Genomic DNA, 27,873 nt, shown 5'->3' with positions numbered 1-27,873 from the left:
ATAATACATAAAGAAAATACTACATACAAAAAATGACATAATATATTCATCACTCATTGTTTACCCATATAGTTAACCCATAAAATGACATGGGATAGGGTTGAAGTTTAATATACAATGTAAAAATATATGTACAATATATTTTACAGCAGAACAAATACTGTATACATTGTTAATTAAGTTCCCCAGCAAGACCTAAAATGTCGCTCAAACAGAAGGGGGAACTAACGAGTCACTGACAACAACCAAAATGAAACAAGTGGGGTTTTAGGGGGAGTTCTGAAAGACGTGGGGGTGCCCACTGAAAGTTGACAAGTAACAACACGTTGACAAGTAACAACACGTGGAACCTTAAAGACATCCACCACAAGAGCCCACTAAATTTGCAAAAAAGAGAAGAGGCACAAAAAAAAACCACACCAAACTTATACAGGAAGCAAACCAAAAAGTGGAGCAAAACGAAAACAGGGATGATCAGATAAAGGACTGTTTGCCTAGAAATCAAAAAGAAGGAGCGCGGAATTAAAGTGTTAACCCTCCACATCTCTCAAGAGCACTAGGTCGGCACAGGTTTAACACATACTGACTAACGAGGTGACACCAATCGGTGCGCCCTATGTGCTAACGAGCTATACCTGCTAAAGTCCCACCTCAAAACATAAGTGGAAAAAACAAAGCCTGTAACATTATAAAGAACAGTAGCACTTAAAATGGTTTACATTTACAAAATGTAAATGTAAAATCTAGGTTTGTTAATTGAGAATATTAAAACGGCATTCATTGAAGACGATCCATATTGAGCATTTTATTGCTGAGAAAAAGCGTTTTCAATTTACTCAACATTGCTTGGGGTGTTCTCTTAAAATGCTATTTTTCAAGAGTATGCTTGTTCTTTATATAGTCAAAATTGCACTGTATTTGGGTGCTTTCTGGAAGTAAGCTACCCTGGCAATTTTCTACGTGTGTACCCTGGCCATTCTCTATGTGGGCAACATTGTTAAACATCAGGGAGGAATCCCTGTTCTCTCTGTTACTTTTATGAGTATTTTCAATGTATTCTGTATTTTGCGGAATAAAAATATATTTTATATTGAGGGTACTGTGAGATGAACCAGGGTTAAAAATCCCGTCCTCTCTCACAGGTGGCCTTTCTTGCCCCAGCTCAACAAAGCCGTTTTCCTCTGCGAGATCAGTGACTAAGAACTCCTCCAGCTTCAGTACATTCTTCACACGGTTTTTCTGTTGGGGAAAATGTACATTATACACATTAGACTGTGGTCTAGGGTTTTAAGGAGCTTAACTAACATAACACAACACTCTCTCTTTGTACACAACAATTTCGGACATGTTGTGCGTGTCCCAAATGGTGGATGCAACTGTGCATGGCCATGAAAATTACCTCATGGTGTGACTCCAAAAGCCATCGTCCAACAACACTGGCCCCAGGGTTAGCAATATTTGGAAAGAAATATGTTTTGTAGCTGCAGAGAAAAGAACACAATAATAATATGCACAATGTGTTTAAACTAAATATGCAGTGTGGAATTATAGAGAAAAGCCCTTAACCTTCGACATGACACAGTTCTTCGACTTTATGGTTAATTCAATTCCATTCAATATACAGTCGTGGCAAAAAGTTTTGAGAATGACACAAATATTAATTTTCACGTAGTTTGCTGCTTCAGTGTCTATATATTTTTGTCAGATGTTACTATGGAATACTGAAGTATAATTACAAGCATTTCATAAGTGTCAAAGGCTTTTATTGACAATTACATAAAGTTGATGCAAAGAGTCAATATTCGCAGTGTTGACCCTTCTTTTTCAAGACCTCTGCAATCTGCCCTGGCATGCTGTCAATTAATTTCTGGGCCACATCCTGACTTTGTTTCTGGCCATTTTGAGCCTGTAATCGAACCCACAAATGCTGATGCTCCATCCAGATACTCAATTAGTCTAAAGAAGGCCAGTTTTATTGCTTCTTTAATCAGAATAACAGTTTTCAACTGTGCTAACATAATTGCAAAAGGGTTTTCTAATGATCAATTATCCTTTTAAAATAATAAACTTGGATTAGCTAACACAACGTGCCATTGGAACACAGGAGTGATGGTTGCTGACAATGGACCTATATACAGTAGATATTCCATTAAAAAAATCAGCCATTTCCAGCTACAATAGTCATTTACAATATTAACAATGTCTACACTATTTCTGATCAATTTGATGTTATGTTAATGAACAAAAAATGTGCTTTTCTTTTAAAAAACTAGGACATTTCTAAGTGACCCCAAACTTTTGAACGGTAGTGTGTCTTGATTGTCCCCCGAAAGAAAATTATTGTGCAGCATAAAAAAGCCAAATACATACATACAAAAACATACACAGCAAATATACAGAGACAAGCTGAAAATAAGAAGGAAAAAAAACACGCATAAGAGTGCCATTTCTTTCTATTACTCTCGGTGATATGTGTATTGGCATTATCTGATTGGCCATCACGTCATTCATATACAGATGTTGGATCTTAATTTGATAACACTTTTAGTGCAGATAATTTTCCTGCGCAGCAGTAAATGCAGATGAGCTTCATGATTTACATAAATTCACTGAAAACCCTCATTAACACAAGGTTATATTAACAGTATTACACTTTTCATGAACAGTTGCCTATTTTTGTCCAGCTAATAGCCTAACCATTGATCAAGCAACATTATGGACTAAATGTTCAACTCCTGTTGCCGCATGATTAGTTTGCTACGACAATACTGATCAAATTAAGATCCCACAGCTGCATACACAGTCAGGACAGTCAGATAAGGCCTATTCACATATTACAGAGAGCAACAGGAAAAAACAAGCATCATCCCTGATCATTAATGACAAAGAGCCTTGAGCCTTATGTTATGATACTGATGAAGCTAAGTACACATAAGTAATGAGAAAAGCAAAAGCAATGTGTAGGTTTTAATTACGAAGAAAAATACAAAAATGTATGACTTACACAGTTCTGGATAAGATCAAGAAAACTCCAAGGCCAAGAGTAAGCAGGGCGATTAGACAGAAGGTGAACATTATTTCATTATGTTCTGAAAATGGAACAGGTTTCATATAATCAGACTTATGTTTATTTTGTCAATCAAAACCAATGTGGACAAAATAACCTTGTATTTAATATTCTAACAACATTATAATGAGGTATGCATTAAAATACACCAATGTACAAGCAAGCAGCTTTGGACAGAATCAAGCCTGTAGGTAGATGGCATAGTTTAGAATTGCCCAATATTATACACTACCATCTTAATACTGTAAGGCTTTCTGACTAATCAAATACACTACCGTTCAAAAGTTTGGGGTCACTTAGAAATGTCCACTTTTTTTTTAAAGAGAAGCAAAACATTTTGTCCATTAAAATAACATCAAATTGATTGAAATACAGTGTAGACATTGTTAATGTTGTAAATGACTATTGTAGCTGGAAACGGCAGATTTTTTAAATGGAATATCTACATAGGCGTACAGAGGCTCATTTTCAGCAACCATCACTCCTGTGTTCCAATGGCATGTTGTGTTAGCTAATCCAAGTTTATCATTTTAAAAGGCTAATTGATCATTAGAAAACCCTTTTTCAATTATGTTAGCACAGCTTAAAACTGTTCTTCTGATTAAAGAAGCAATAAAACTGGCCTTCTTTTAAACTAGTTGAGTATCTGGAGGATCAGCATTTGTGGGTTCGATTATAGGCTCAAAATAGCCAGAAACAAAGAACTTTCTTCTGAAACTCGTCAGTCTATTCTTGTTCTGAGAAATGAAGGCTATTCCATGCGAGAAATTGCCAAGAAACTGAAGATCTCGTACAACGCAGTGTACTACTCCCTTCACTGAACAGCGCAAACTGTCTCTAACCAGAATAGAAAGAGGAGTGGGAGGCCCCGTTGCACAACTGAGCAAGAGGACAAGTACATTAGAGTGTCTAGTTTGAGAAACAGACGCTTCACAAGTCCTCAACTGGCAGCTTCATTAAATAGTACCCGCAAAACACTAGTCTCAACGTCAACAGTGAAGAGGCGACGCCGGGATGCTGGCCTTCTAGGCAGAGTTTTGCGGGTAGCATTTAATGAAGCTGCCAACAAAGAACTATCAGAAGAAAGTTATTTGTTTCTGGCAATTTTGAGCCTGTAATCGAACCCACAATTGCTGATGCTCCAGATACTCAACTAGTTTAAAGAAGGCCAGTTTTATTGCTTCTTTAATCAGAATAACAGTTTTCAGCTGTGCTAACATAATTGCAAAAGGGTTTTCTAATGATCAATTAGTCTTTTAAAATTATACATTTGGATTACCTAACTCAACGTGCCATTGGAACACAGGAGTGATGGTTGCTGATAATGGGCCTATGTAGATATTCCATTAAAAATCAGCCGTGTCCAACTACAATAGGCATTTACAACATTAACAATGTCTACACTGTATTTCTGATCAATTTCATGTTATTTTAAATGGACAAAAAATTTTCTATCAAAAACAAGGACGTGTCTAAGTGACCCCAAACTTTTGAACGGTAGTGTATGTTCTCAACAATACTGTACTTTTAGAAATACTTACCAAAAATATGTGTTTTAATCTGAATAATTTCTCTTGAAATGTTGTCATTAGAAGTCTCCACCAGTAAATTAACAGAATAGCCTGTGTTTGCGCGGAGTTTGAAGAATGTGTGCTGCCATACCTCTGGCCAGACAGGGATAGCTGAGATGGTGAATAGAATAGCAATTGATCTGTCTGTATATCAACAATAGTTTCAAGACTGTGATTGTTAACCCAGGGACAATACAATGACTTTATCACATTGGACCAAATCCTAACTTGAGATCAAACATTCATGCAAAATCCCTCAAATATATACATTTAAACTGTATAAATGTAGCAAGTTTCATGTTTAATGAAAAAGTTTTTTTTAAATCACAAATTGCCTGGACTAATATGTAAATAGAGGAAATGCTCTCACATTCGACCTGTATCTCCCCCAGGCGCAGTATCACTCTGTATCTGAGAACCTTGGGGTGAACCTCCTTTCTCTGCCACTCCCACTGTACAGTCACTGTGTTTTTAGTCACATCCACAACGTGCATTCCGACTGCACCTAAAAGCGCTGAAGCAACATAGCATTGGAGGCTCGTGAGGGGAGGACATCTCATAATATAGGCTGGAAAGAAGTGAATGGAATGGGATCAAATACCTGGAAACCATGTGTTTGATACTCTTCCATTCATTCCGTTCCAACCATTACTCTGCGGCTGTCCTCCCCAATAAAGGTGCCACCAGACGCCTGTGCGATATATTCTAGGAATAGTAGGAACCCCATTTCACATAAACAATAAGTGAATAAATGTTATGACTTTAACATTACCCCTACTTACTTCCGTACTCTAGGTTGGCAAATATTGACTTGGGTGGCCCACACAGTTGATTTGATATGGGGTAAACATTGATTCTGTATGTTGTCCCAGGCTGAAGATGGTCTGAAACAGAGGTGCATGCATTTGCACAGTCAACATGTCTTATTGTGATTGAACTGTGATACGTGGTATCAATGCTTTGTTTACTTCATCACCGTGCATGCCCATGCATTTACCTTTCAAGACTGTTGATCTGGTGGAGCCATTCACTCGTTTCCAGTGACTGGATGTGGGATGTGCAGCATCAGTGGCCCACTCATTGGCAACCTCACTAACTGGCAGGGATATGTGTCCCACATCCCAATGAAGCACTAGCCTATCATCTTCAGAATTCACCCAAAGTCTTCTCACTGAGGGTAGAGCTAACACCAACATCCACTGTTTAATAAGTTAATTGACCTAATATCTGATCAATTACACAAGGTGAAAAGCCTTGCCCCTTCAGGGACTACTGAAATTCATGTCAGTATGTAAAATACCTATGTTGACTGTCTAACTAAACAGTTTTGATTTTAGAATTAATAGTTCAAGGGCAATCTAGAAAAATACATAACATCGCTGGAAAATCATTTGACTTAAAGGCTGGAGACAGAGGGCTTATGCATCTGCCATTTCTCACTTCCATCTCAGGCTTCTACAGAAATTGGTGATATTGACACAAAAAGGATATTGCACAATTTTGCCAGGGGTGGAGGAGTCTAATCAACCAGATGGTTGTTAAGATTAGAGACTTCTTCTCTACCTCATTTTCTCAGAAGTACATTACATTACCATTTACCACGCATTTACCAAGCCTCGTGACAAGCGGTTATTCGACTAGTGCAGAGATTTGGATCTGGGTGTTGAGATTATCACCCATTAAAATGAAAAAGTCAAACACCTCTGCAATCACTATCTATTCATGGAAACAGACATTTAACTCACTCTGATGAAGACTCAGGTCAATCTTTAGATGAGAGTAAGGAGATCCACCAGCGCTGTTGTACGCCATAACTGTGACCTCCAACTCATCCTCGGTCACCACAAGGACCACCTTCAGATCTGTGGTGTTAGTAGTCACACTCAGAAAGGGGTGCTTTGTTTGTGTGTAGCTCACTTGGTACCCAAGAATATGTCCGTGAGCATCATAAACATCAAGGGCCTGAAATACAAAAACAAATACATTTTTAAAAGTCAAATGGCCTATTCAGATTTAAGAATATATCTATTGATTGGATAATGTATGTACCTTCACTGAAATACTATTTTTTTAAATACACATACAGCACCGGTCAAAAGTTTGGACACGCCTACTCCTTTAAGGTTTTTCTTTATTTTTACTATTTTCTGCATTGTGGAATAATAGTTAAGACATCAAAACTATGAAATAACACATATGGAATCATGTAGTAACAAAAAAAGTGTTAAACAAATCAAAACATATGAGATTCTTCAAAGTAGCCACCATTTGCCTTGATGACAGCGTTACACACGTGGCATTCTCTCAACCAGCTTCATGAGGTGGTGACCTGGAATGTATTTCAATTAACAGGTGTGCCTTGTTAAAAGTTAATTTGTGGAATTTCTTTCCTTCTTAATTTTCTTACCAGACTCACATCAAACATCTCCAATCCAAAGTTAAATCTAGAATTGGCTTCCTATTTCGCAAACAAAGCATCCTTCACTCATGCTGCCAAACATACCCTTGTAAAACTGACCATCCTACCAATCCTCGACTTCGGCGATGTCATTTACAAAATACCCTCCAATACCCTACTCAATAAATTGGATGCAATACATTGGATGCAGTCTATCACAGTGCCATCCGTTTTGTCACCAAAGCCCCATATATTACCCACCACTGCGACCTGTACGCTCTCGTTGGCTGGCCCTCGCTTCATACTCGTAGCCAAACCCACTGGCTCCAGGTCATCTACAAGACCCTGCTAGGTAAAGTCCCCCCTTATCTCAGCTCGCTGGTCACCATAGCAGCACCCACCTGTAGCACGCGCTCCAGCAGGTACAGTGCCTTGCAAAAGTATTCGGCCCCCTTGAACTTTGCGACCTTTTGCCACATTTCAGGCTTCAAACATAAAGATATAAAACTGTATTTTTTTGTGAAGAATCAACAACAAGTGGGACACAATCATGAAGTGGAACGACATTTATTGGATATTTCAAACTTTTTTAACAAATCAAAAACTGAAAAATTGGGCGTGCAAAATTATTCAGCCCCCTTAAGTTAATACTTTGTAGCGCCACCTTTTGCTGCGATTACAGCTGTAAGTCGCTTGGGGTATGTCTCTATCAGTTTTGCACATCGAGAGACTGACATTTTTTCCCATTCCTCCTTGCAAAACAGCTCGAGCTCAGTGAGGTTGGATGGAGAGCATTTGTGAACAGCAGTTTTCAGTTCTTTCCACAGATTCTCGATTGGATTCAGGTCTGGACTTTGACTTGGCCATTCTAACACCTGGATATGTTTATTTTTGAACCATTCCATTGTAGATTTTGCTTTATGTTTTGGATCATTGTCTTGTTGGAAGACAAATCTCCGTCCCAGTCTCAGGTCTTTTGCAGACTCCATCAGGTTTTCTTCCAGAATGGTCCTGTATTTGGCTCCATCCATCTTCCCATCAATTTTAACCATCTTCCCTGTCCCTGCTGAAGAAAAGCAGGCCCAAACCATGATGCTGCCACCACCATGTTTGACAGTGGGGATGGTGTGTTCAGCTGTGTTGCTTTTACGCCAAACATAACGTTTTGCATTGTTGCCAAAAAGTTCAATTTTGGTTTCATCTGACCAGAGCACCTTCTTCCACATGTTTGGTGTGTCTCCCAGGTGGCTTGTGGCAAACTTTAAACTACACTTTTTATGGATATCTTTAAGAAATGGCTTTCTTCTTGCCACTCTTCCATAAAGGACAGATTTGTGCAATATACGACTGATTGTTGTCCTATGGACAGAGTCTCCCACCTCAGCTCATCTCTGCAGTTCATCCAGAGTGATCATGGGCCTCTTGGCTGCATCTCTGATCAGTCTTTTCCTTGTATGAGCTGAAAGTTTAGAGGAACGGCCAGGTCTTGGTAGATTTGCAGTGGTCTGATACTCCTTCCATTTCAATATTATCGCTTGCACAGTGCTCCTTGGGATGTTTAAAGCTTGGGAAAAAAAATTTGTATCCAAATCCGGCTTTAAACTTCTTCACAACAGTATCTCGGACCTGCCTGGTGTGTTCCTTGTTCTTCATGATGCTCTCTGCGCTTTTAACGGACCTCTGAGACTATCACAGTGCAGGTGCATTTATACGGAGACTTGATTACACACAGGTGGATTGTATTTATCATCATTAGTCATTTAGGTCAACATTGGATCATTCAGAGATCCTCACTGAACTTCTGGAGAGAGTTTGCTGCACTGAAAGTAAAGGGGCTGAATAATTTTGCACGCCCAATTTTTCAGTTTTTGATTTGTTAAAAAAGTTTGAAATATCCAATAAATGTCGTTCCACTTCATGATTGTGTCCCACTTGTTGTTGATTCTTCACAAAAAAATACAGTTTTATATCTTTATGTTTGAAGCCTGAAATGTGGCAAAAGGTCGCAAAGTTCAAGGGGGCCGAATACTTTTGCAAGGCACTGTATATCTCTCTGGTCACCCCCAAAACCAATTCTTCCTTTGGACGCCTCGCGTTCCAGTTCTCTGCGGCCAATGACTGGAACGAACTTCAAAAATCTCTGAAACTGGAAACACTTATCTCCCTCACTAGCTTTAAGCACCAGCTGTCAGAGCAGCTCACATATTACTGCACCTGTACATAGCCCATCTATAATTTAGCCCAAACAACTACCTCTTTCCCTACTGGATTTATTTACTTATTTATTTAGCTCCTTTGCACCCCATTATTTCTATCTCTACTTTGCACATTCTTCCACTGCAAATCAACCATTCCAGTGTTTTATTTGCTATATTGTATTTACTTCGCCACCATGGCCTTTTTTTGCCTTTAACCCCCTTCTCACCTCACTTGTTCACATTGTATATAGACTTATTTTTCTACTGTATTATTGACTGCATGTTTGTTTTACTCCATGTGTAACTCTGTGTTATTGTATGTGTCAAACTGCTTTGCTTTACCTTGGCCAGGTCGCAATTGTAAATGAGAACTTGTTCTCAACTTGCCTACCTGGATAAATAAAGGTGGGGGGAAAAAAAGAAAAAAAAATGAATTTCAACCAATCAGTGATGTGACAAGGTAAGGTTGGAATACAGAAGATAGCCCTATTTGGTAAAAGACCAAGTCCATATTATGGTAAGAACAGCTCAAATAAGCAAAGAGAAATGACAGTCTATCATTACTTTAAGACATGAAGATCAGTCAATCTGGAAAATTTCAAGAACTTTAAAAGTTCCTTCAAGTGCAGTCGCAAAAACCATCAAGCACTATGATGAAACTGACTCTCATAAGGACCCACAGCTCTCATAAAGACCCAAAGTTACCTCTGCTGCAGAGGATGAATTCATTAGAGTTACCAGCCTCAGATTGCAGCCCAAATAAATGCTTCAGAGTTCAAGTAACAGACACATCTCAACATCAACTGTGTGAATTAGGGCTTCATGGTCAAATTGCTGCAAATAAACCACTGCTAAAGGACACCAATAAGAAGAAGAGACTTGATTGGGCCAAGAAACACAAGCAATGGACATTTGACCAGTGGAAATCTGTCCTTTAGTCTGATGAGTCCAAATTTGAGATTTTTGCTTCCAACCGCCATGTCTTTGTGAGACGCAGTGTACGTGAACAGAGGATCTCCGTATGTGTGGTTCCACCGTGAAGCATGGAGGAGGAGTGGTGATGGTGTGGAGGTGCTTTGCTGGTGACACTGTCTGTGATTTATATAGAATTCAAGGCACACTTAACCAGCATGGCTACCACATCATTCTGCAGTGATACGCCATCCCATCTGGTTTGCGCTTAGTGGGACTATCATTTGTTTTTCCAACAGGACAATGACTCAAAACACACCTCCAGGCTGTGTAAGGGCTATTTGACCAAGAAAGAGAGTGATGAGGCTGCATCAGAGGAACTGGCCTCCACAATCACCCGACCTCAACCCAAGTGAGATGGTTTGGGATGAGTTGGACTGCAGAGTGAAGAAAAAGCAGCCGACAAGTGCTCAGCAAATGTGGGAAAGCTGTCATCAAGGCAAAGGGTGGCTAATTTGAAGAATCTAAAATATAATATATATTTTGATTTGTTCAACACTCTTTTGGGTTACTACATGATTCCATATGTGTTATTTCATAGTTTTGATGTCTTCACTATTATTCTACAATGTAGAACAGTGTCAAAATAAAGAAGATCCCTTGAAGGAGTAGGTGTGTCCAAACTTTTGACTGGTACTGTACATACATACATATAAACCTTAAAACAGCAAACCTACAGTTTTTGCTCATCATTATCAAGGATGTCAATCATTTCGGGCACCGCTATACATACAGTTGAAGTCGGAAGTTTACATGCAGACCTAAGACAGGGAATTTTTACTAGGATTAAATGTCAGGAATTGTGAAAACTGACTAAATGTATTTGGCTAAAATGTATGTAAACTTCCGACTTCAGCTGTACATGACTGAAAGGTCAATTAGATAAGGCCTCAGATTGGATCATGATGCTGACTTTTATCAAATCTTGAGTATAGATTTCGACGGCAAGATAAAAGTTGAGGATAAACCGAAGAACAATGTTTTAAACTCAAATTACCTTCCACATAAGCATAAGGTGATGAGGTCCTTGTTTGTTCACCGTCTCCATATGATAACAGATATCTGGCGGTCTAGAGGGTGCTGTGAAAACACAAAAATAAGACCTAGCATGATGTGGCAGTATCAGGAGCCCTCCTGCACACAACATCTTATTCCGGCATCCATATGTTGTTTTCAAATGTAGCTTTGTCACACACCACTGAACTAACATACTTGCTGATTCCATAAAGTATATTTCCCACAATGTAGCTATCCAGGGTAGTTGACAGTCTCTGTAAGGTTTCAAAATGTTGAAGCATGTGTAAGGAATGACTTGGATTTATCATTAATTTTATTACCACTCTCCAGTGTTGTCCCAGTTGTCTCCATGCTCCAGTCACTCCAGCGACCAAATGACAAAATACAGGAAACGGCAATGATGTAGCTGCTGAAAGGCTTGAGGCCTTCAATCGTGTAGACTGCTTTTTCAGCACTTTCCACAAGAACATAGGCTGGGATCTGGTGTGAGAGATGGCAGTATACCACTGAGTCTCTGTCCCAAAAGGCACCCGATTCCCTACATGGTGCACTTCTTTTGAAAAGAGCCCTATGGGCCCTAGTTAAAGAAGTGCACCATATAGGGAATAGGGTGCTATTTTGGACGTAGTCTGGGATCAGGCTTTAACTACCCAAATAAATGTAACATTGGATTAAAATATGCATCATATAACAAGTGCACTGTCAGAGACTTGGAGATTTCTGGAAAGTGAGGTGAGAGCAGAAGAGAATGAAGTCAATACCGGAGTCCATTTGGGTAGTGAGGTTAGAGCAGAAGAGAATGAAGTCAATACCTCAGTCCATTTGGGTAGTGAGGTTAGAGCAGAAGAGAATGAAGTCAATACCTCAGTCCATTTGGGTAGTGAGGTTAGAGCAGAAGAGAATGAAGTCAATACGGAGTCCATTTGGGTAGTGAAGTTAGAGCAGAAGAGAATGAAGTCAATACCTCAGTCCATTTGTCAGTGGCCATTCGGTAACGGACCCGACATCTAGTGTGCAACTTGCTGATCCCCCATGTCACCTCCAGTGAGTTGTCAGAGCCATTGACTGATGTGATGGTAGGACAAGGTGCTTTTACTGTTCCATTTAGCAAAAAGAAAACTAAATGAAAGGCCAAATTCACGTCCCCTGTTACTGTCCCCACATTCCTCACAGTTATAGTAAAGAACAGAAGAATTAAAAACACCTCGCAGCACAACGCAGATTGTGAGGAGACAGACACACACACACAAAGCCTGTGTGACTGATGACTCATCATTATATACGGCAGCTACCACAGCAAGTGAAGTCGCTGCAGTTAGTTTTAGAATGGGTGGAAAGTAATAAGCTAGACCTAAATACATATAAAAAAAATCTAAAAGCCTACAGGTCTACAAGCCTTAGTTTTATCAAACCTGAAAGTGCTGCAAAGAAAGACACCGAACTGTCTGTTCAAGCAGCTAACACACAGCTCAGACACCCATACTGTACATACCCCACAAAACATGCCACTAGGGGTCTCTTTACAGTCCCGAAGTTCAGAACAGACTCTGAGACAGCCATGACTACATGGAACTCTTCCACATCAAGTAACTAAGGCGAGCAGTAAAATCAGATTTAAATAACAGATAAAACAACACCTCAAGGTACAATGCGGACTGTGAGGAGACACACACACATACACACACACACTGGAATGTTTTGGTATTGTGGATTTTATATAGTACATTTGTAATATTAGAGCAATAATGTAATATATGATGTATTGTTTTATTTATGATGTAGGCTGTTGGTGTATTTTGTTGTGATGTAACTGTTTTAACACTGTCTGGACCCCAGGAAGAGTAATGGTGATCCTAATAAATATATATATATTTTTTAAATAAATTCCATAAATGTATAAACCAATTATAAATGCATTTATGAATTCAAGATTCAACAAGACACCTGTTAATAATTGAAATAAACAACACTTGAAAAGTCTCAAATGATGTGCTAAAATGAGTAATTAAAGGGTTATTACTTGCTTCTTGTACTGCCACTTCGTAGGGCTCTGACCACGACTCCATTCCGTTCATGTTGTTCTTAATTTTTAAAGTTATATTCATTCGTCCACCAAAGCTGAAGATTCCCATACAAGAATAAATCGGAGTGGTCCTGAAATTAATATTAATAATAAATAAGACAATTTTAAATGTCAATGCTGTCATTGTACGCATTATTTCTGATATACAGTATTTTGTCCTGCAGAAAGGGAGCATAAAAGGACACCCAGGTGATGGAGCAATTCAACATAGGTGCAAAGTCAATTGATATAACATTGATTACGCTTGATCTAAAAACATATGTCTCAAAAAAGTATAAAGGTGCAATATTTAAGATGTACTTACTGACTGAAAATGAGAGAGTGCATGCTTTCTGCATTGATGTTATATTCCTGACTCCAAAGGCATTGAGGATACGGAGTCAGAGCATAGTCAGTGAGTAGAAAAAAGCATGATATATTCACCCTTTCTGAAAATGGAGGCAAATGGAGAAACGAAAAGGCAGTGGAGTACTGGAATTAATTGAAGATTTGACATCAAGTCAGAAATGCATAAAACATATGATAGTGGAAACCAGAGCCATGAGAGAATATATTGCTATAAGTAAATACGGTGCCTTCGGAAAGTATTCAGAACCCTTGACTTTTTCCACATTTTGTTAGGTTACAGCCTTATTCTAAAATTGATTAAATAGCTTTTTTCACCCTCAATCTACACATAATACCCCATAATGACAAAGTATAAACAGTTGACTTTTTTTTTAGCTAATTTATTAAAAATGGAAAACTCTAATATCACATTTACTTTAGTATTCAGACCCTTTACTCAGTACTTTGTTGAAGCACCTTTGGCAGCGATTACAGCCTAGTCTTCTTGGGTATGACGCTACAAGCTTAGAACACCTGTATTTGGGGAGTTTCTGCCATCTCAACAGAGGAACTCTGTCAGAGTGACCACCGGGTTCTCGATCACCTCCCTGACCAAAGCCCTTCTCCCCCGATTTGCTCAGCTCTAGGAAGAGTCTTGGTGGTTCCAAACTTCTTCCATTTAAGAAGGATTTTGGCCACTGTGTTCTTGGAGACCTTCAATACTGCAGAATATTTATGGTACCCTTTCCCAGATCTGTGCCTTCACACAATCCTGTCTCGGAGCTCTACGGAAATTTGTTCGACCTCATGGCTTGGTTTTTGCTCTGACATGCACTGTCAACTGTGGGGCCTTATATAGGCAGGTGTGTGCCTTTACAAATCATGTCCAATCAATTTAATTTACAACAAGTGGACTCCATTCAAGTTGTAGAAACATCTTGCTGAGGAAATGTTTTTATTTAATACATTTTAGAATAAGGCTGTCACGTATCAAAATATGTGAAAAGTCAAGGGGTCTGAATACTTTCCGAAAGCACCGTACATTACTTTTAATCTCAGCAAATGTACTCTCTCTCAAAGTAGTAGTAACAGTACTAATAAATGTACTAGTTCTAGTAAAAGTACTAGTTAAGTAATAGTAAAAACAATCTGATATCATGAAGGTGAAAGAGTCAACTTCCTACCATGAGACACATGAGATCTGGGGACACAGTCACTATCGTCAGTGACGCATACGCGGTTATCATTGTCACATCGCTTCAGGTCTTTCCTCTTTACAGTTAACTCTGGACATATAGAATTGGAACAGAAACATCTTAAATTTACAATTTACGTCTATTTTTTTATTTACATTTGGTTGAGTTGTCAACTAGTGTGAATTCAATGTAAAATCAACAAAAATATCAACATGTTATTGGATTTAGGTTGAAAGTTGGGAGAAATGAATATCAAATCCCCTTATGTTGATTACTTTTTGCAATCCAAACAGTTTTCCATGTTGATTCAATGTCATCATATAGATTTTTTGTTGTTGAAATGACATGGAAACAACGTTGATTCAACCAGTTTTACCCAGTGGGGAGTGCCATATAGGACCCTATTTCGTACATAGCATACTACTAGCTCTATGGGCCCTAGTCAAATGTAGTGTACTAAGAGTGGTAAGAGTTCCCTGAATGTCATGCCAACCCTATGTTTCCATATTCATCTTTATGTACAGATGAACAAGTTAAGTACCCTGAACTAAAATATCAACGCAACATGCAACAATGTCAACAATTCTACTGAGATACAGTACATATAATGAAATCAGTGAATTCAAATAACTGAATTCAGCCCTAACCTATAGATTTCACATGACTGGGAATACAGATATGCATATTTTGGTCACAGATACCTTAAAAATGTCGGGGCTTGTGACCACAATTTGCCTCATGATCTCCTTCAATCAGGCTGTTGATTGTGGCCTGTGGATTGTTGTCCCACTCCTCTTCAATAGCTGTGCGAAGTTGTAGGATATCGGAGGGAAATGGAACACGTTGTCGTACACGTCGATCCAGAGCATCCCAAACATGCTCAATGAGTATGCAGGCCATGGAAGAAATTAGAAATGCTCAGCTACCAGGAATTGTGCACAGATCCTTGAGACATGGGGCCATGCATTATCATGCTGAAACATGAGGTGATGGCAGCGGATGAATGGCAAGGCAATGGGCATCAGGATCATGTCACCATCTCTCTGTGCATTCAAATTGCTTGTTTGTCTATAACTTATGCCTGCCCATACTATAACACCATCGTCACCATGGGTCGCACGTTGACATCAGCAAACTGCTCACCCACACAATGTCATATACGCTGTCTGACATCGGTATAGTTGAAACCGGAATTAATCCGTGAAGAGCACAGTGTGTCAGTGGCCATCGAGGTGAGCATTTTCCCACTGAAGTCGGTTACGACACCGAACTGCTGTCAGGTCAAGACCCTGGTGAGGATGACGAGCATGCAGATGAGTGTCCCTGAGATGGTTTCTGACAGTTTGTGCAGAAATGATTTTGTTGTGCAAACCCACAGTTTTATCAACAGTCAAGGTGACTAGTCTCAGACGATCCGCAGGTGAAGAAGCTGGATGTGAAGATCCTGGAATGGCATGATTTCACATGGTTTGCAGTTGTGAGGCTGGTTGGACGTATTGCCAAACTCTCTAAAACGATATTGGAGGTGGCTTATGGCAGAGCTCTGGTGGACAGTATTGCAGTCAGCATGCCAATTGCACGCTCCCTTTAAAACTTGTGGCAGTGTGCAAAAACCTGCACATTTTAGACAGGCCTTTTACTGTCCACAAGTTTTAAGACGACTACCATCATTCCTGTTCCCAAGAACTCTAAGGATTCATGGCACAATGACTACTGCACTGTAGCACTGACGTCTGTGATCATTAAGTTCTTTGAAAGGCTGGTTAAGGCACACATCAACACTTTCTCAGATAGATTTACATGTCATAGGGCTTTTGTTTACCTTTTATAAAGTGCTTGGAGATGCCAAATGTCTTTCTGACATGCTCCAATCAAGCTCTCGTGACCTGGCAAGGGATGTGGATCTAATAGGTGCCCTTACATACACATTACAGTCAACTATGTGGTAGAGCAGGGTCGCAAGGCATCATACAGGAAAGTACAACTAGCGAAACAAGAGATAATATATTAAAGTGGCCTCCCTATGAACAGAAGTTATGTTGTTTTGACTATAATTGAAGAAAAACTGTTCATCTGATATAGTAACGTAAGCGGAAAGACAGAGGTAGAGTACAGTAGAGATTCTATAGGGCTTTCTGAGTTTAAGGGAAGAGATGTAGACTAGTGAAGGTAACAAAGGAGAGTAAGTAAGAATGCTGTGCTGTGGGTGCTGTGATGTAAGCCTTATCATCTTTTTCAAAATAGCAGCAACAAATCTTCTAGAAAGTAGCGGGACAGGAAAATGGAACATAGTGGTGTATGGTCTCGCTTAGATCAATAGGGGTAGAGATTACGGTCTTTGAGTTAAAGGGAGACGTACAGTTGAAGTCGGAAGATTACATACACTTTAGCCAAATACATTTAAACTAAGTTTTTCACAATTCCTGACATTTCATCCTAGTTAAAAATCCCTGTCTTAGGTTAGGATCACCACTTTATTTTAAGAATGTGAAATGTCAGAATAATAGTAGAGAAAATGATTTATTTCAGTTTCTATTTCGTAATTTGCATTCCCAGTGGGATAGAAGTTTGGTGAATTTTGGCCCATTCCTCCTGACAGAGCTGATGTAACTGAGTCAGGTTTGTAGGCCTCCTTCTCGCACACGCTTTTTCAGTTCTGCCCACAACTTTTTTTTATGGGACTGAGGTCAGGGCTTTGTGATGGCCACTCCAATACCTTGACTTTGTTGTCCTTAAGCCATTTTGCCACAACTTTGGAAGTATGCTTGGGGTCATTGTCCATTTGGAAGACCCATTTGCGACCAAGCTTTAACTTCTGATGTTTTCTTTCCTCATGATGCCATCTATTTTGTGAAGTGCACCAGTCCCTCCTGCAGCAAAGCACCCCCACAACATGATGCTGCCACCCCCGTGCTTCACGGTTGGGATGGTGTTATTAGGCTTGCAAGCCTCCCCCTTTTTCTCCAAACATAACGATGGTCATTATGGCCAAACAGTTCTATTTTAGTTTCATCAGACCAGAGGACATTTCTCCAAAAAAGTACGATCCGTGTCCCCATGTGCAGTTGCAAAGCGTAGTCTGGCTTTGCTGAACAGCCTTTTTGGTTATGTCGATATCGGACTTGTTTTATTGTGGATATAGATACTTTTGTACCAGTTTCCTCCAGCATCTTCACAAGGTCCTTTGCTGTTGTTCTGGGATTGATTGCACTTTTCGCATCAAAGTATGTTCATCTCCAGGAGACAGAACGCGTCTCTTTTCTGAGCGGTATGACGGCTGTGTGGTCCCATGGTGTTTATACTTGCGTACTCTTGTTTGTACAGATGAACGTGGCACCTTCAGGTGTTTGGAAATTGCTCCCAAGAAAGAACCAGACTTTTTTTCTGTGGTCTTGGCTGATTTCTTTTGATTTTCCCATGATGTCAAGCAAAGAGGCACTGAGTTTGAAGGTAGGCCTTTAAATACATCCACAGATACACCTCCAATTGACTCAAATTATGTCAATTAGACTATCAGAAGCTTCTAAAGCCATGACATAATTTTCTGGAATTTTCCAAGCTGTTTAAAGGCACAGTCAACTTAGTGTATGTAAACATCTGACACACTGGAATTGTGGTACAGTGAAATAATCTGTCTGTAAAAAATTGTTGGAAAAATTACTTGTGTCATGCACAAAGTAGATGTCGTATCCGACTTGCCAAAATATAGTTTGTTAACAAGAAATGTGTGGAGTGGTTGAAATGCGAGTTTTAATGACTCCAACCTAAGTGTATGTAAACTTCTGACTTCAACTGTAGGAGACCATGTCTCAAACAACTTTTAAATAGATGCCTGGGATCAAATATCACTGGTTCCTTATACTAAATAAATGTTTTGTTTCTCTTCCATTTTCCATCTCTTTGAAATGTTTCATGAGGCTATGGTCTTGGGAGAGGGAGTAGTGAAATTCAGCAGTTTTATAGGTATAAAGGTATCTGGATTCGGCAGTAAAGGGAACTACCAAATTAAATAAGGCCTGGCCATTTTTGTTTGTTTTTGCCGTATGGTTTACCACACACACACACACACACACACACACACACAACTTGCTAGTTATGATTAGGTCCACAGTGGAAAGAGAGGGCTGCCCTTGAATGAGGGGAAGCTGTCTAAAGTCTGTTTTTACTATGAAGTTATGGGTACAACATTTTTTTAATGGGGTTAATATGGGTAGTAATTCGAATTTGATTTGCAGTGTTGTTGTTTTTACACATTACTCACATGGTGAGGCATGCCCAGATGGCATCCCCAGCCGCGCCCTCAGAGCATGCGCAGACCAGCTGGCCGGTGTGTTTACGGACATATTCAATCAATCCCTATACCAGTCTGCTGTTCCCACATGCTTCAAGAGGGCCACCATTGTTCCTGTTCCCAAGAAAGCTAAGGTAACTGAGCTAAATGACTACCGCCCCGTAGCACTCACATCCGTCATCATGAAGTGCTTTGAGAGACTAGTCAAGGACCATATCACCTCCACCCTACCTGACACCCTAGACCCACTCCAATTTGCTTACCGCCCAAATAGGTCCACAGACGATGCAATCTCAACCACACTGCACACTGCCCTAACCCATCTGGACAAGAGGAATACCTATGTGAGAATGCTGTTCATTGACTACAGCTCGGCATTCAACACCATAGTACCCTCCAAGCTCGTCATCAAGCTCGAGACCCTGGGTCTCGACCCCGCCCTGTGCAACTGGGTACTGGACTTCCTGACGGGCCGCCCCCAGGTGGTGAGGGTAGGCAACAACATCTCCTCCCCGCTGATCCTCAACACTGGGGCCCCACAAGGGTGCGTTCTGAGCCCTCTCCTGTACTCCCTGTTCACCCACGACTGCGTGGCCACGCACGCCTCCAACTCAATCATCAAGTTTGCGGACGACACAACAGTGGTAGGCTTGATTACCAACAACGATGAGACGGCCTACAGGGAGGAGGTGAGGGCCCTCGGAGTGTGGTGTCAGGAAAATAACCTCACACTCAACGTCAACAAAACTAAGGAGATGATTGTGGACTTCAGGAAACAGCAGAGGGAACACCCCCCTATCCACATCGATGGAACAGTAGTGGAGAGGGTAGCAAGTTTTAAGTTCCTCGGCATACACATCACAGACAAACTGAATTGGTCCACTCACACAGACAGCATCGTGAAGAAGGCGCAGCAGCGCCTCTTCAACCTCAGGAGGCTGAAGAAATTCGGCTTGTCACCAAAAGCACTCACAAACTTCTACAGATGCACAATCGAGAACATCCTGGCGGGCTGTATCACCGCCTGGTATGGCAACTGCACCGCCCTCAACCGTAAGGCTCTCCAGAGGGTAGTGAGGTCTGCACAACGCATCACCGGGGGCAAACTACCTGCCCTCCAGGACACCTACACCACCCGATGTCACAGGAAGGCCATAAAGATCATCAAGGACATCAACCACCCGAGCCACTGCCTGTTCACCCCGCTATCATCCAGAAGGCGAGGTCAGTACAGGTGCATCAAAGCTGGGACCGAGAGACTGAAAAACAGCTTCTATCTCAAGGCCATCAGACTGTTAAACAGCCACCACTAACACTGAGTGGCTGCTGCCAACACACTGACACTGACTCAACTCCAGCCACTTTAATAATGGGAATTGATGGGAAATGATGTAAATATATCACTAGCCACTTTAAACAATGCTACCTTATATAAATGTTACTTACCCTACATTATTCATCTCATATGCATACGTATATACTGTACTCTATATCATCGACGGTATCCTTATGTAATACATGTATCACTAGCCACTTTATACTATACTATGCCACTTTGTTTACATACTCATCTCATTTGTACATACTGTACCCGATACCATCTACTGTATCTTGCCTATGCTGCTCTGTACCATCACTCATTCATATATCCTTATGTACATATTCTTTATCCCCTTACACTGTGTACAAGACAGTAGTTTTGGAATTGTTAGTTAGATTACTTGTTATTACTGCATTGTCGGAACTAGAAGCACAAGCATTTCGCTACACTCGCATTAACATCTGCTAACCATGTGTATGTGACAAATAAAATTTGATTTGATTTGATTTGATGTATCAAAATGGGGGAATTACCAGTCTTTTGAGGTTTTTGGATTGAGGTTTACACACCTTGAGTGATATGTAGGAATGTATTGCGTGATATACGAAGGAGTATATTGTTGCATTGTTTTTTTTGGTTTGATAAATATCATCAGATTGGGTCTGTTGGATGATCAGGATAACTTCCTGACCCTGTGACTGATCCTATCCGTTCCAAAACTCCTCTCATATTGCTGGTATACTTGTTGGCAAATGGACAAGACATAATAAGTTTTGGTGGGGTTCAGGTGAAACATTGAAATTGGGACATTGTCACGGGCCATCCACTTTGAACTGTGAAGCTATCTGAAGAAGAAACATTAAGAAATGCCTGAAGATTGAGTGCTGGGAAAGGGAGGGGTTGGTCAACTGTGCTCGTAATGGATTTAGATTTGTCTAAAGTTGTTGTTTGGGGTATCAGGTTGATTGTGGAGGTATACACTGCTAAATGTATAGTAATTTAGGCTAAGAATGCATTGAGATACTGATCTGTAATTATAATCGTGATGAGAAAGTTATAATACTAGAATTATAGGACAATTACATTGAATGTTAATATGAATGTACATTCTGCCAGTGTTGATGTGTGTTAAGTTGGGGGTGTTCATTTTGAGTGATATAACCAATGTGAATCACTGAGCAACGTCATTCTGGATTTTGGTTGGATAATGAATTGGGTTTTAAATCTGATTTGGAAACCCAAGGATTTCCCTGACCTATTCCCTATTCCTGACTACATCTCTGATGAGGACCCCAATTCTGAGCATAAGCACCCAGATGTGGAGCTCATGTTCCTACTGAGTGTACAAAGTGCCCAGAGAGGGGTGTCTGTCACTGGTGTAGGAAGGGTTCGTTCTAAATGGGGTGGACATTTTCGTCATGCTGACTCCTACCTTTGTGCGTGATGCCAGCGTGAATACTGTCCTATCTGTTGAAATTAAGCTTGTGTGTGATGTTAATTTTATGGGTTTTATGTTCCAAATTGACTGTGTTTTGATAAAGAAGGTATTAAGCTCAGCAACCCAGAGGAAGGTTGTTTACCATGGATGAAATGTCAGGCACCAGAGGGATGTATTTTGTTAGTTTAAATGTATACTTAATACATTTTAATTTTTCTAGAAGAAACTTGAGTTTCGAGAGGGGAATGTTAGTGGAAAATTACATATTTACCTGATTTATTTGATATTAATGGTTAACCATTCATATTTAACTAATAGTAAGACATTTCTGTCCTACTAGTGTCTGTATATTTATGGTCTCCACTCTAGTTCCCTGCAGTTAATCTGGGCATATGTTCACCAGAGATTGCTTGAGCTGACAAATGAGTTAAAGACTGCATTACATAGACAAGAATGTGTTTTACTAAGGATAGCTTAGGAGTAGAACAATCCCTCATTGTCTCAAAATCATGCTTGCATCTGGGAAACTAAGCCAGGGTGGGATTAAGACAACAACCCACGTGCAGATAACAACAGGATGAACCCAGAGTGCTTTATGATGCCCCAACCTGCATAGAATGGGTGGAACCAATGACACTAAAAATACTTGGACCAAGTATTTTTAGTGTCAGCTATATAAAGTACTCTGCATTTGTGTAAAGGTTAGGTTAATCGGTCCAACACTCAAGGGTGTGGGGTCGACCAGCCTCATTATTGTAATATTGAATTGATATTGAATAAAGAGGATTGTTTGAAGAAATGACTAAATCTCTCTCACTTGGTTAGAATTTCCACCACAGATATTACTGAGGTGTACCACCTCTAAAACAAATGGCAACAATAATCATTCCTTGCCATGTGTAGTTTCAACTATAATGCAACTAGTAAAATGCTCTAAATCATGTGTTCCGGTAGGATAACATTTCAGAATAAATCAGTAGGATAACTGGTGCCCTTGATTAACAGTACCAATGCCAGAACAGTCAGTCCAGGCACAATCAGTAAGAAGTTTAGAGACCAAACAAGTTAAAGTTCTATTGATAACAGCTACAGAGGAGTTAGTAGTCACTCATATTCCAACACGTGGAAGAGAATCTCCAGAATACTCTTCTGATGGTTAACACACATGCCACTAATAAACAGAACCCTCCATTCAGGAGGAAAGTTGTTAGAAGTCATGAACCATGATCACACCGCGTATGACTGGTTCAGTGTTTATAGAGTACTTCCGTCGTGAGGTTAGCTCCTCCATGGATCACAAAGCCATGAAAGAGACTCCTTCATACCTATCGCCACTACAATGGTGTAAGACACAGTGACTTGTAATAAAACTATTACAGGTCCCCTTAACATATGTCTTGAGGTCGACATCAATTCTTACTGACATCCAGGCATTGACATGAAAATTATCTGATGACGTCAGACTCATTCTGAACAGGTTGCAGCCTACCAGGATACTTGGATGTCTTTCCCATTTAATGAGGATTTATGCTAGGATCACTTAAGGGTCCGAGCAAAATACCAGCCTTAGTAACGTTGAAAATGTACTCCGAGGCCTTTAACTCTACAGCTACAGCACACACCAGTTTCTCCACAGAGGTCCATATGTTATCCTTGTAGACTGCCCGAAGCTGGTGCCTTACAGCTGTAGACTTATCATATTATTGTCACGCCCTGACCATAGAGAGCCCTCGGGGTTCTCTACTGTGTTTTAGGTCAGGGCGTGACTAGTGGGGGTTCTAGGTATTGTGTTTCTATGTTGGTGTGTGGGTATGGTTCCCAATTGGAGGCAGCTGATAATCGTTGCCTCTAGTTGGGGATCATACTTAGTTGTCCTTTTTCCCACCTGCGATGTTGGATATTGATTTGTTTCGTGTTAGTGCCTATGTGCGCTACGTATTGCACGTTCGTTAATTCTTTGTTGTTTTAGGAAGTTTCACTACAATAAAAATGTGGAACTCTACTCACGCTGTGCCTTGGTCCACTTATTTATACAACGATCATGACAGAATATCCCACCAAAGCAGGATCAAGCATCGTGCCCAAGAGGTAAAGGAGAGTTGGTCATGGGAGGAGATATTAGGTGGATGCGAGGAGTAAAGGAGGACAGCGACGACACCGGGGTCCACGGCCACAAACGGCCCAAGGGCAACCCCAAGATTTTTTTGAGGGGGGGCACAAGGGGCGGTCGGCCGAGGAGAGAGCCAGAGACAGTCTGGGCGTCGATGGAGCAGTTGGAGGAGGGAGATCGGAGAGAAATGTTGGTTAGGTGTATTCTGCACCGCACTCGCCCTGAAGAGCGCGTCATCAGTCCAGTGCCACCTGTGGACGGACCAAGGCGCAGCGTGATTTGAGTTCCACAGCTTTTTATTAAATGAAACTTCTCAACTAAACAAACAACGAAATGTGACTTACGTGGTGCAACAAGCATAAAACACAAACAATATCCCACAAATGCAGGTGGGTACAAGGACACCTTAAGTATGATCCCCAAGTAGAGACAATGATAATCAGCTGCCTCTAATTGGAAACCATACTCAAACCCAAACATAGAAAACAATCGACTAGAACACCCCCTAGTCACGCCCTGACCTAAAACAGGACGTGACAATACTGGAGCGTTGTCTTAGAAACTTGGGCATCACCGTCCACAAATTGGCCTTTCAAGAGCACCAAATGGCCTATTCCAAGGCCCTGAAAGAGGCACGGTCGATGTTCTATTCCAACCTCCTCAATAAAAATCCTGGAAACACAAAGCACCTGTTTTCCACCTTAAACCATATTTTGAAACCCCAGTCCCCCATCAAGAGAACGGAATAGCAGTGTAACATAGGTCAGCAACATCAGATCTCTTCTTTAGCTCTACTACTCTGTCTCCTCTGGCCCTCAATGCCACCTCAGCCTCTCTCCTGCTTCCTTGAAGTCACAAAAAATATTGAGAAAACTCTCGATAATGAAAACCTGCTCCTGTACACTGGATCCTATTTCAACAGCCCTGCTCAAATCATGCACCCTGTACTCAGCCCTCTGATAACCCAGATTGTTAACCACTCCCACCAATCTGGCAGTGTCCCACCTGCATTTGAGACCTCTGTCATCAGCCCCCTTTCTGAAGAAGCCCACCCCTTTTCTATTTAACTGTTATTTTATGCAGAGATTATTCTGTACACATGAAAGGTATTTACAAATGTAATGAATGGTTTTATTATTATTTACTCAAGAACAACTAAAGATGTACTAATAGCCTACCTGATTAACAGATGATTTTTACTGCAAGGTATGCAGGTAACATAGAACTGCAATACACAGAACAGGGCCCAGTTTCCCAAAAGCATTTTAAGGCTAAATTCATCCTTAGAACCTTCGTAGGAGCATCGTTAAATCTCTGAGCTGTTTCCCAAAACCATCGTTATTAATGTTGCACTTGAAAATGCTCGTAATCTAAAGCTTGCTTCAGACTACTGGTAGAACAGCTAAGTGCCTCGTTAATGCTTAATTTGCAATTTATAAATAGATGATCTCCACTAAACATAAAATCACATGTTTTATATCTCTGTGACCTACAAATACAAAGTTGCCAATGTCTTTGTAATTGATACAGACAAGTGACATAAAAAAAATGCTACAACTGTAAACCGAGATGAATGCATTAAAATATAAAAACAGTAGGCTATAGGTCTATTTCAATCACAATGAAATACATTTCATGTTAAATCGAGTTCTGTTTTGCTACTTGTAGGCTACTGTCTGTAATTTGTGTCAATATATACTGAACAAAAATATAAATGCAACAATTTCCAATATTTTACTGAGTTACAGTTCATAAGGAAATCAGTCAATTGAAATAAATGAATTAGCCCAGCCAATCAGAATGAATTATTTTTTCCCCACTAAAGGGCTTTATTTAAGACAGAAACACCACCCTTTCTGTGCGTATAGAACATTTCGATGATTTTTTATTTCAACTCATGGAACAAACACTACATGTTGCGTTTATATTTTCGTTCAGTGTATTTCATGATGTGTAGCCTAACGTGCGCAATGTGCCAAATCTGTGATTTAATGCATTTTTATTGGGTAAGCATTAGAAAAAGCCGCCTCAATATTAGCAGAGGTAGGCGGTAATATCTCTCTATGAGCTGATCCGTCGTCAGTGTCGTGAAATAATTATGTTAAGGTAAGATTTGAATGGATAAAGCTGACAGCAGCGCTCCATTTCTTTCGATCCTATCAGTATCAACACATTATCCAACAATGCACTAAGCAACCGTTCTCTCTGCATGGTGTTTTGGGAAACGCATGTTACATCTTCCGCGGTCGTAGGACCAACTCTCGTTAAAACACTCTTAAGCCTAAATTCCATCGCTATCGGGGAAACCGGACCCAGAGCAATAAATATTTAGAATGTAGTATTTGAAAAGTATTTACCATGAAGTTGGCGCCTCTCAGAATGTTCTTCCATATGACAAGACACCATAACTGCAATGTAAGTATTTCAGTAAAACAAATGCTATATTAAGTGCAAATGGAAATTAGACTAATTAGTATCCTTACTTTGGAGAAAAATAAAAAACATTTCCAACACCAAACACCAGTGTTTTGTGTCAATATCTGTCAGGCTTAAATGCAATGCACAACATTACTCAGCATTATGATTACAGCTTCCAGATAAAACATCTACTGTAACAAGTGGCCGACTGTAACATGAAGGACATATAACGGTGTAAATGCACTTACCATGGGAAAAGATTAATAGGCAAGTAACTATCCAGGAATGGTTTACCCTGTACACTGTAAATGCAAAAAAAACATGCAAATATTAAAATAAAATAAAACATGCAAATAATTACATTCATGGGAGAATTCAAAGTTGCAAACATGCAAGCATCAACTCTTTTTACTCACTGTCAGTATAAAAACTATACTTAGTGACTTACATAATAAAAAGTCCATTCTGAGTAATATTTTGTGACAAAGTTTAGCCAGTGAAGTAGGAAGGTGGTAGCTGAGGTTTTATAGAGGATATTACTCCATATCTGTGAGTCATAACATCCATTCCATATCTACTAGAGCATCAAGCTCTTGCGTCACAACAGAAACATTAAACGTTTCACAAGACTACAAAGAACATGCAGATTGGGCTTTATTGTTGTTGTGCATATATGCCATTAACCTTTATTGATGTGTAGTCAGTCAGTGGTGTAAAAATACTACTTAAGTAAGTTTTTGGGGGTATCTGTACTTTACTATTTATATTTTTAACTACCTTTACTACATTCCTAAAGAAAATTATGTATTTTTTACTCCATACATTTTCCCTGACGCCCAAAAGTACTTGTTACATTTTGAATGCTCCTTAGCAGGACTGGAAAATAGTCCAATGCACACACTTATCAAGAGAACATCCCTGGTCATCCCTACTGTGTCACACCCTGATCAGTTTCACCTGTCCTCATTATTGTCTCCGCCCCCTCCAGGTGTCGCTTGTTTCCCCCAGTTTATTTATCCCTGTGTTTCCTGTCTCTTTGTGCCAGTTTGTCTCGCATGTTTCCAAGTCAACCAGCAGTTTTTCCGTTCTCTTGCTTTTTGCCGTCTCCTTTTTCCTAGTCCTCCTGGTTTTGACCCTTGCCTGTTTCTGGGCTTTGTACACACCTGCCTGACCATTCTGCCTGCCTTGACCCCGAGCCTATCTGCCACTCTGTACTTCCTGGACTCTGAACTGGTTTTTACTTTTTTTCCTGTCCACGACCATTCTCTTGCCTACCCCTTTGGATTAATAAACATTGTAAGACTCCAACCATCTGCCTCCTGTGTCTGCATTTGGGTCTCGCCTTGTGCCTTGATATACTGCCTCACTCAAAAAAAATTCATTCAACTTTTTCACTCCGGACGCTTTATCTGGACGTGGTTCATCAGGACCTCCACCAGCCGAAGCTAAATAGTAACATTAAAATG

General features: G+C 40.2%; 1 protein-coding gene across 1 annotated transcript; it reads right to left on the bottom strand.

The window, feature by feature from the left end:
* Positions 1–56: 56 nt before the first annotated feature.
* On the bottom strand, positions 57–26,906 carry LOC110526132 (interleukin-6 receptor subunit beta). Its single transcript, XM_021606766.3, has 17 exons — positions 26,856–26,906; positions 26,656–26,709; positions 26,347–26,397; positions 14,818–14,919; positions 13,611–13,734; positions 13,244–13,377; positions 12,188–12,318; positions 11,544–11,703; positions 11,204–11,286; positions 6,384–6,600; positions 5,636–5,821; positions 5,421–5,522; positions 5,009–5,152; positions 4,609–4,749; positions 3,005–3,089; positions 1,400–1,481; positions 57–1,239 (listed from the first exon to the last, which is right to left on the bottom strand). Exons 1-17 carry the CDS (start codon positions 26,869–26,871, stop codon positions 868–870), a joined length of 2,184 nt encoding a protein of 727 aa, XP_021462441.3. The 5' UTR covers positions 26,872–26,906; the 3' UTR covers positions 57–867.
* Between the last annotated feature and the right edge of the window lie 967 nt (positions 26,907–27,873).

The sequence above is a fragment of the Oncorhynchus mykiss genome, chromosome 6, assembly GCF_057628025.1.
Source record: "Oncorhynchus mykiss isolate SJ-2025 chromosome 6, ASM5762802v1, whole genome shotgun sequence".
Classification (NCBI taxonomy): domain Eukaryota; kingdom Metazoa; phylum Chordata; class Actinopteri; order Salmoniformes; family Salmonidae; genus Oncorhynchus; species Oncorhynchus mykiss.
This window is presented reverse-complemented; position numbering and strand designations above follow the sequence as displayed.

Coding starts and splice junctions, on each gene's coding strand:
- LOC110526132 (XM_021606766.3), bottom strand. Junction 12,319..13,243: donor AGTGGCAGTACAAGAAGCAA/GTAATAACCCTT, acceptor TAAATGGAACAG/TAAAAGCACCTTGTCCTACC. Junction 5,153..5,420: donor TGCCAACCTAGAGTACGGAA/GTAAGTAGGGGT, acceptor ATGTTGCTTCAG/CGCTTTTAGGTGCAGTCGGA.